At 32.7% G+C, this 10,855-nt stretch overlaps 2 protein-coding genes across 2 annotated transcripts; one reads left to right on the top strand and one right to left on the bottom strand.

Moving 5' to 3' along the window:
* Nucleotides 1-1,853: 1,853 nt before the first annotated feature.
* On the top strand, nt 1,854-5,087 carry LOC127733863 (uncharacterized). The gene is made up of 2 exons (XM_052243281.1): nt 1,854-1,938; nt 2,204-5,087. Exon 2 carries the CDS (start codon nt 2,470-2,472, stop codon nt 3,982-3,984), a length of 1,515 nt encoding a protein of 504 aa, XP_052099241.1. The 5' UTR covers nt 1,854-1,938; nt 2,204-2,469; the 3' UTR covers nt 3,985-5,087.
* A 503-nt stretch (nt 5,088-5,590) lies between these two features.
* LOC127733865 (uncharacterized) lies at nt 5,591-7,426 on the bottom strand. The gene is made up of 2 exons (XM_052243282.1): nt 7,012-7,426; nt 5,591-6,570 (listed from the first exon to the last, which is right to left on the bottom strand). The coding sequence occupies exons 1-2, from the start codon at nt 7,292-7,294 to the stop codon at nt 5,924-5,926; spliced, it is 930 nt and encodes a 309-aa protein (XP_052099242.1). The 5' UTR covers nt 7,295-7,426; the 3' UTR covers nt 5,591-5,923.
* Nucleotides 7,427-10,855: the final 3,429 nt, after the last annotated feature.

Here is a 10,855-nt window from a genome sequence, read left to right as displayed (position 1 = left end):
CCAAAACCCAAACCAAAGCCAGAACTTTCAACCTAAACACATATGCTTTAAGCCAACAATTTTTCCAAACCCAAACCAACGTCAGAACATTCAACATGGACACCTATGCTTAAAACCAACAATTTTTCCAAACCCAACCAAAGCCAGAACCTTCAACCTAAACACCTATGCTTTAAGCCAACAATTTTCCAAACCCAAACCAACGCCAGAATCCTCAACATGGACACCTATGCTTTAAGCCAACAATTTTTCCAAACCCAAACAAAGCCAGAACTTTCAACCTAAACACCTATTTAAACCAACAATTTTTCCAAACCCAAACCAACGCCAGAACCTTAAACATGGACACCTTCCAAACCCAACCAACGCCAGAACTTTCAACCTAAACACCTATGCTTTAAGCCAACAATTTTTCAAACCCAAACCATAGCCAGAACCTTCAACATGGACACCTATGCTTTAAACCAACAATTTTTCAAAACCCAACCAAAGCAGGAACCTTCAACCTAAACACCTATGCTTTAAGCCAACAATTTTCCAAAAAAATTTCCAAAGATCTGACTTTAAATATTTTTTTCAGATATCGTTTTCATCGTCGTCCTCTTCAGAAAGTACTCGATGAGTAAGATGATTCCTATATCCCCAGACCCTTCACACAAACAAATACTTGTACAAGATAATTCTGTGTGCTGCATACACATCTTTTATTTCAAGTTTTTACATTTGCATGCACAAATATGGTCTTGAAAGAAATCTGATTACTAAGGTTCATAATAAAAACCAGAATGTGTTCTGAATTCTTCAAACAAATGTATGGTTTAAAAAACAAAACAATAAAGAAATCGTCAATGCCTTCAGTGCTTTTGGATATTTTTTTACCAGCCATTATTTAACTAAATATCTTTTAAGTATCAATCAAAAAAATTAAACGAATATGTTATCGATCTCAAATGTCTAGCATTTTGATCATGTTTACATCGATGGATTTGGTTTTGGATTCATTGCAAATCCATAAAGTAAGATTTGTCTCGGCCTGTAGGGAAACTAATTAGTAATTGTCACCGAATTTCTACTAACGCGAGCAACAAAACGGGTGCCACATGTGGAACATGATCTGCTTACCCTCAGGGGACACCTTAGATCACCCCCGTTTTTTGTGGGGTTCGTGTTTCTCAGTTTTTAGTTTTCAATGTTTTAGAATGTTCTTTGTCTTTTCGTTGTTTTCGATTTATTGCTATAGCGTTGTCAGTTTGTCATCTACTTGTCAGTTTGAATATCTCTTTTGGTAGTTTTCGCCTCTCGTTTACAGGTATCTGCGTTAAACTTGTTTGTTGACTGAAACGCTGTAATCAGAAATGGTGCAAACAATCTTTCAATTTAGGAATAGAAACAGTAGTGTCTAGAAAGTTTTTTAACTGATGAAATTTTTAGTGGCTCTTTTAGTCGATATTCAAGAATCTTTTGATATTGAACGGACCAACATGATATTGAGAGACACTGACAAAAGACTTGCATAAATATGTTATCACAATAAGAACCACATAGGTGTATGCGGCAGACCTACACAGGACCAGAATTTTATATGTTTACCTAATTTTTCCTAGTTTTTATGTGTATTTACACCCTGGTATTTGTTAGCATCCGAACAACCAAAACCGTTTGCGGTAATTAAACCATGCGTGAGAGGGTTACAGTCATACATTTTGTACAAATACACGATTTATATATAAAAAAAGGAAAAAAAATGGCAGCTTTCCTGATAAACAATTTAATTGAATGACTCTTTACTGTGATTTGACCACTAAATACCATAAGGTATATATGCATGTCTATTTAAACTATTTAAGCATGCACTTCAATGATCATATCATGTGTTTTATTGTATTCATTGTTTTATTTATTTAATTTATTTAATGGAAATATAAACGGATTCTGAAGGTAAGCACGCATACATTAACGTAACTGCCAGTTTGAACTATAATCATGTTTTGGTTATACATTAATTTATCCATACACTCAACCGTCAGACCAATTTTTCTACAATGTAGTTTATCTTTATTCTCAACCGTCAGACCAAAACATTTATCTTCGATGGAAACTTTTTTCCTTTTTTTTTAAACTCGGGATGCTTTATTTCAAATTGTTCGTCTGTATTGAATAATTCTTTTTCTTGGCGTTTCAATATATGTCCTCCCTTTTTCAGATTTTGTCTTACATTTGTGACGGGATTGCTTCCCTTGAATAGTAGATACCTAGCCAGCCTTATGCAGTTGAGCTAGAGAGGTACTTCTTTCCCTCGTTCGGTTAAAGCGCTGACTTGTTACACAGAAGTTCCAGGTCCGAGTCACGTAGGAGACAATGTAATTTTTTTATAAGAATCATGCTCTCCGGTTATACACATTTAACACCTCGTAGAATATCGAGTAGTGTTGCCACATCGACGGACTGATGCTGTTTTGATAGAAGTACATGATGGTTTCTAGTCGTTACTTTGTAATTTTTGCTTTGGCACACTTTCTTATCTGCAGCTTTCTACTTTTAAACAAATTTAACAATAAAACACCAACAAACAGCCCGGTAGATTACGGCATTGAGGAAATACATCCTGATGTATTTGACGACACACATGAGTCAAGTAAAGAAGTACAGCCAAATATGGTTGAAATGAATAAAGAGAAAGGAGAAGTTACAAGAAAACCACAAATGAAAGGAAACCTGACATTTAAGAAAGTATATCCGAAAATATCAAAAGTGATTAAACGATTGCCGACGACATCAATAAGAAACGCTACAAAAACCGGTCCTACAAGAACTCAGATCAGACCAGATAAGGATGTCTTAGAACAATGGATTTCTGAAGCAATAGAATATTGTCATGGCTATATTATTTCATATGCACATTTATTTTTTGAATTATCAATGATTGTTATAAATCCAGGATTTAGTCATGGAAACAAAGGGGGAGAAAATATAGAAGTCGTACTAAAGCAGTCGGAAGAAAGAGAGTACCTTAGGTTAGAAAAGGGATATTTTCAGATTCCGTGTTTAAACTGTACAGAGATTTCAAATGACACATATGGAAAGCATGATCCTAAAGCCACATGGGTTAACGTTATACAGTGTTCTAATGACACCAATGACATCAGTCTTACTAGGTTTTATGATTTTGCCATTGCTTTAACGAGGTTTGAATATGCCAATTTTTATCACACCATGACAGACTGGTTTAACACTTTTTTAATGACAAAACTTTTCAGAAGGAAACGGAATTTAACGATACTATGGATAGACGCACACCCAAAGGGTATGTTAGATGAAACGTGGAAAACGTTATTTGGAACTATTATACAAACAAGTTCATTGAGCAAGCCTCTTATAGCAAAGAAGATGATATGGAGTATAAATGGGTATGACAGTTTTCTCAATCGACACCAACTGTCTTTTATTCCTTATCTAGAAGAGTTCAGAAAGTTTTTCATGAAGTCTCATGGAATAGACGGTTCTTATAAACTTAACTGTGACTGGGTCAACATTCTGGTAATATTAAGACATGACTACATCGCTCATCCCAGGAATCCAAAGGGGAAGGTAACAAGAAAACTGAAAAATGAAATTGAAATTTTGACCAATTTGTCTAGTTTTTTCCCTAGTGTTGGTGTAAAAGGAGTTCAAATAGACAGATATCAAATGAACAAACAATTAGAAATGATATCAAAAACGGACATTCTGATTGGTGTACATGGGGCCGGTTTAAGTCATACTATGTTTCTCCCAAAACATGCCGGAATTATAGAACTTTATCCTTTAAAGGTCAGTTTGAGAAAAGAACATTTCAAAGCATTTGCTAGGTGGAGAAAACTAACGTATATGTGCTGGAAGAATTTAAAAATAGAAAATGAAGATAACGATTTTACATATGTTCCACCTAGTGATCTTACGGATTTGGTTGCTAAAATGATAAAGAAACTAAAATCAAAATGCTGAAGAAAAAGAAATCCACAATGCAAGAAATCTATTTGGACAAAAGAGGGAGATTACAAGAATCCAGAAGCAACAGCATCAAATGGAGAAAATGCCGATGATAGACAGATACAATGCCAAGAAGACGCAAAAGACTTGCATACACACAATTACTATGTAAACACAAACACGACTTAATTCAATCTGATTAAAGTAAAACTTGGTCAATACGAATCATACAACTTTCACAGACATTCAGGTAACGGTTCCTTGTGAAAGGAAAACGTACCACGAAGACATTTCATTGAGGTACATTATCTCTTGTAAGTCTTGTTTCATAGTTAAACTTTTATCTTAATTTTACCATATAATGCCAATCAGATTTAACTGGTCGAAAACTGGTATTAAACACACAATAACTCTTTTTCTCTAGTATTTCCAGGTATCAATGGTTAAATTTACTGTTTGCAAAAGTATGAATTATTCTAAATACTAAGGATTTTCTTATCCCAGGCATATAACCTTAGCCGTATTTGGCACAACTTTTTGGAACTTTTGGTCCTCAATGCTCTTCAACTTTGTACTTGTTTTGGCTTTCGAACTGAGCGTCACTGATGGGTCTTATGTAGACGAAACGCGCGTCTGGCGTATTAAATTATAAGCCTGATACCTTTTGATATTTGAATTTTCCTCGGAGTTCAGTATTTTTGTGATTTTACTTGTTGATAGCTATTATTTGTGTGTGTCTCTGTCCTGTATGTTCTCCCATTTATTTGTATTGTAGTCCTGTCAAGTAATCTTGTCATTTTAATGTTATATTTAACATTGCCATAAAAGCGGGAGGTTTATCTAGCCACAAAACCAGGTTCAACCCACCATTTTTTCTTAAAGTGTCCTGTACCAAGTCAGGAAAATGGCCATTGTTATATAATAGTTTCTGTGTGTGTTGCATTTTAGTGTTGAGTTTCTGTTGTGTCGTTGTTCTCCTCTTATATTTGATGTGTTTCCCTCAGTTTTAGTTTGTAACCCGGATTTGTTTTTTTCTCAATCGATTTATGAATTTCGAATAGCGGTATACTACTGTTGCCTTTATTTATACAAAAAAAATTAAATCATAGTAAATGTCTTGTTCGGCTCGGTTTATATTTTGCTATTTGAAACGGCTTTCTGAACATAATACCTTGCAGAAAAAATATTGACTATTATCCAAAAAATATTTTAAAACTTACAATACGTTTTCAGCTGAACAAATGTCCAGATAGAGACATAAACAAAAAACTTAACAAAACAAAACAAAACAAAAAAACAAGAACCGTGCAAATAAACTCATCATAGATAAAAGGCTTACTTTTTTAAAGTTAGAATTAAAATACAAAGCAAGAGTTTGTTAAGATTTTGTTTATCTTAAAATATACGACCGGCTGTAATATCTAACATACATCATACTTTTCTAAGACAGCTTATGACATCTTTACATCAAATCAGTTGGAGGGGTTGGACCATAAATGTTCATACTTTTTTTTTTATTTTGAACTCTTCTATATAAGGAAATAATATTTAGATGTTTTAAGTTATTGAAAGATAAATTTTATTCAAAGATATATTTTTAATCTATAATCAACGCTGTTGAATATCTTTATTCAACTGTCATAATACTTATTTTATTCAATCAAAATAAACAGGAAATCAACAACAACAAAAGAGAAAATATCAACGGCAGAGAATATACAAATGATGTTGAATATCTTTAACATTCAAATGACAAATTATAAAATTTCAAGAGAAATTATATACAATCACCAGCATGTCAAACAATGGCACGTTTTGTGATAAATCTGTGCAGACTTCCTCCGATCTTAATTTCTTCATAATTATGGAGCAAAACAAGATATGAAAATACCTACAAATTGTAGGTTTGTTTGAAAATCGTGATCAGGTATGTACATATTCGGCTATATACAAGCTAATCAGTTGATTTTCTGTTTTTCGACGATGGCGTATTTACAGCATATGTTGACATTCGTCCGTTAAGATAATGTGGATCTTTCTTACATGAACCCACTGTGTTTTCTCTCCTCAGTTGATGGTGTTTAGGTGCACTGTTTTTATGATTTTCGCCTTTGTTGTTGGCATTCTGAAAAGCTTTGGTTAAAGCTTTGATATCTTTTGATTGGCAAGTCAGCCTTTCCATGAGTTCTTCGCAAACCCCATGTGTTTCTTGTTGCTGTCCCCTCAGATCCTGCATGGCTTTTGTATGTTCACTTTCAGTTTTTCTCCTATCAGTCTCTATTCGCTCTATCGCATAGTCTTTCAATTGTATTTCCTTTTTAAGGTAATCAATATGAGCATTAAGATTTTGAATTATTCTCTCGAGTTCTTCATTTTTTGTGATGAGCGCTCTGATATCACTATCTCGCTGACCTGTGTGTTCTTTGAGTGTCTTTATATCTTCTAATGTTTTTATTCTTTCCTCGTGTGCCTCTTCCACCTTCTCCGACTTCAGGAGAAGTTGACCCTCCAATTTGTTGACCCGGCTTATCAAATCATTAATGGTATCGTTTTTCTCCGATATATTTTCCTCCATTGATTTTAATTTCCACTCTTCAGCACCTATAACAATTACAATAAAAATATCAATTTACAAGGGCAAACAACTTCTTACCAGTATATTTATAACGCAAACGTGTATAGTTTCTCTTCGTTTGGGGTGTTGTTGGGTTGGGTTTTTTTTGCTGCTGTGTAAAACATTTTCTAGTTCGCAAGCAAAGATTATGCAAAGAAGTGTGGAGATGTTATTTAAGATTATTAGCAAATGGCATTTACCGAATCTGTCGAATAACATAAATCAACAATAAAAGAAATGCTATAATTAATGGGTTTTTTAAAAAAAAATAAAATGAAACGGGCATGCTATTTCCCATTAAATTGTATTCGAGATACCTTGGTATGTCAGTTGAGATATTTACAACAGCTTTACTAATAATCACACTTTTCTCAGACTTTATCATCCGCTAGAAAAAAGTTTCAGTATTTAAATATAGTATTAAGTACCTTTTTCGTGCGTATTTTTGATTTCCTCTGCAATGTGATTATTTCCCGAAGAAGTTAACGCCACCAGAAAATATTCATAACATTTCCTTCCTCTTCGAATCATAACATCTAGAAGATGTTGGCATTGTTCATCTGAAGATTTTTCCATGCCAATTCTGTTCCGTTCATCCCAAGTCAGACAACCATACTGCAGTAAAAAATCCATTACCTCTCCAAGATTAGTAATATTTTTCTTCAATATTCTATTGCATTTTGAAAGAGCTATTTTTTGTGACGTCTCCATAGCAAAAAAAATATTGAACCTCTGACATCAAACAAAAAACCACAACTGACTAAACGAGAAATAATAATTTTTATTTAATGATTTGAATCAATTCCAATGTATGACCGTTCATAAGATCAAACAGGACGTGTAATGCTGATAATTAGATAGACATCTTATCATAACTGTCATCTTTAAATGATAAATTGATTACAAAAATGATAAGTTCTAGATCTCTATCATTGGAATTCCCAGAAAAATAGTATAAAAAGAATTAAGTAAACAAATATATATTTAGGTTGCAGCTGACCCTTAAATTATCAAGTATAATTCTACCTCTTACACTGCATTTTGACTGAGCAAATATTAAGAGGTCAGTTTATTATCCGGCTTATGATATGCCAAATGCCGTTAGGACGACCGGATGTCAACATTTCGATTTTAGGGAAGAGAGAAAACCATATATATTTGGAGAAAAATAGTTGAAGGTCAAGGTCACATCAGCTATTAACTTAATTTCTTTTTAATTCGGGGGTCACGGATGATTGCAAAATCCTGGTATCGTTGATGAGTTTTTTAACCATATCATGTTCAACTTTTACCAGACTTGGTTTGATAATAATCCATGGAGTTTAGAAGACTTCTATTGAGTTTAAGGTCACTAGATGAAAGGTCAGGGTCATAATAGCAAATGGTAGATAGAAATTGGGAAACGTTTTTTTTTCGGTTGATATCTTAGGAATCATGTGTATCACTTTCACCAAACTTAGCTTGAAACTGTCCCTTGGAATGAACAAGACCCTAATGATTTTCAGGACAAAAATCAAGGTTAACTGACCTAGATAAATATTTTGGAAATGGTTGCTTTATGAGCATTATCTTTTACCATAATAAATATTTACCAATCTTTGGTTGATTATGTGTCTCAGGGGGAAAAGCCTTCTATTGAAGTCACTTTGTCAAAGACCGATACAACAGAAAACATTAGACTAAAATTTGGCCATGTGTTTTGGTTTTCCATCATTTGACATACAGAATCTCAATTTACAGTCCAAGCACAAAACAAAACATAATAACCGATCCCTATCTATAAACCCAACGATCGCAACTTGGCTAATGCACACATGGTGCTTCGTAGTTTTTATCCTTTCGAGTCTGTTATTTTTGATAAAATTAGTATACCAGGGGTCTATTTGATAGAAAATTACATATACATATCACTGTGATAATGTATTACTTTTCGAGATTTTGTATATGTTGACTTATTTAAAAAAAACATCACAAATAACGCACCACATCTTACAATGTATAGCAGTTTCACAATTTCTTATCTTTGCTACAAATTTGTTAAAATCTAGTATAGTCTAAGCATAACCTTAAAATAATCCGAAGTTTACAGAGACATTTTCATTTTAATGTCGACAGTTGAGATTTCAACCACAATAGAAAAAAAATCAAAAGTCAGAAATAGTTTTAATAATGTTTGACATATATATATTTTACTGACATACAGTATCCTTGATTCGACATACATATTTGATGAATGCTAAAAATGTGGTGTTTTAAAGTGAAACTTGAGGGGATGGACAGGTCTAATTGATTAAACGATATTAACACTTGACTACGAAAACGAGTTATATCGCGGTTAGGTCAGGATTGAAACATAAAAATGTGTATATGGGATACTAGTATTTAAAATCAGCCAACACCTCCGAAGCATCTAATTTCATCCCGGTTTTGGTGGGGTTCGTTTGGCTAATCTTCTAGTTTTATGTGAAGATCTTTGTGGGAATACGACAGAGTATTTGGATATCTGCATGGATGTTACTGAATTTCTAGGAAGACAAATTATTCTTGTAAAATCATGATTAACATTCGTATTTACTCGATAATATGCATTTGCAAACAACTGTACAATTTCATGCGTCCGAAGCACTTTCCTGGATTTACCTTAACCAGGAGTGCTCAATGCCAAATATTTGAAAGCCATATGACCAAAAAGGACCTTAAATAATAGCCAAAACCATTTAAGGTCAACTTTGACTGAGGGAGTTGAATCTTTATTTTCTTAAGAAGATATGTATTAAAACAGATGAAATCAACCAAAATAGAAAAAAGGACAAATCGAATATAATATAATGTTCTGACTTATATCGACTGTTCTTTTTCTTTTTTTTCAAATCATTTGTACAATTTAGAAAATCGTTTGTATGTTGCTTTTTTTTTAAACGATTTAAAATAAAAACGTACAAACGATTAAAAAAAACGTTTAAAACGATTTTCAAAATTGTACAATTGATTTAGAAATCCGTACAAACGATTTAAAAGCCATTCAAACGATTAAACACCATACAATTTTTGTTTTAAATCGTTCAAGCGATTTTTAATAATCTTCCTGACGATTTTCTGAATTGTACAAACGATTTTTGATAATCTTTCAAAAAATTTTGAAATTGTACAAATGATTAAAAAAAACGATAAAAAGGAAAAAATGTTTTTGCATTTAAATCGTACAAATGATTTTAAAAACTGTACATACGACTTTTAGTAATATTTCAAACGATTGTTTAAATAGTACAACCGATTGAATAAAAACCCCGGTAAAACAGATTAAAAAAATACAATTTAAAAAACCATACAAACGATTATAATAATCGTTTCGTCGTTTCAATGAGTAAAAAAAAGATTTTAATGGGTATTCAAACGATTTTCTAAATAGTACACACGATTTTCTAAATTGTACAACCGATTTAGAAAAATCATACAATCGATTCGAAGAAAAACATTTCAACGATTAAAAAATCTACATTAAAAGTTGCACGACTACTCAGTAGTACATGACGAGAGAGAGAGAGAGAGAGAGAGAGAGAGAGAGAGAGAGAGAGAGGAAAAAAGAAAAAAAGAGGCATTATAGCCAACTACCCAAAGAATAAAGCCCGAAAAGTTTTGAATTTGAAAATAAAAATCAAAAATAGCTAAGATGCGTATTATAAACATTATTCATATACAGATATCAGGAAATGTTGATTGGATTAAAGGAGACAAAAGAACTCGTTGCCTGGTAACATATTTGGATTTTTGCAACGTTTCGATTCTTGTCCGCTTGTTCTATTAGGTCATGTGAGTTACCGGTATCTACTTTTTTTGTTGTTCCATCAATTATGACAAATGAATATGTCAAACTGAGTAAACACAAAACACCGAATCAATAGAGTGCTGAACAGAATGTTTTCATAAAATTTGTTTTCAGTAACTGGCGGTCAGCTATCATTCTTTAATAAAATTAAGTCCATTATTGTTTTATTTCTACTATAGTGTTTCATTAAAGAGTTAATTGTGCTTGTCTTGTACTGATTTGTATTGTATATCATTTTTGCACCCTTTGCAAGTACAATGATCGAAATTAAAATAGGGGAGTTGATATCTCGAAATACAAGTCTTATGTCATATATTTTTTTATTTGATATTTGGAGAATTTGGGGAATTTTGTTATGATGGGGTAAAATCTTTGATAGTGTTATTTACACGTGTTGTAGACTAGTTAGAGTACAAAGAATGTATAAACAACTGTCTTTAGTTGAA

Source organism: Mytilus californianus, unplaced genomic scaffold (genome assembly GCF_021869535.1).
Source record: "Mytilus californianus isolate M0D057914Y unplaced genomic scaffold, xbMytCali1.0.p SCAF_3, whole genome shotgun sequence".
Taxonomy (NCBI): Eukaryota; Metazoa; Mollusca; class Bivalvia; order Mytilida; family Mytilidae; genus Mytilus; species Mytilus californianus.
This window is presented reverse-complemented; position numbering and strand designations above follow the sequence as displayed.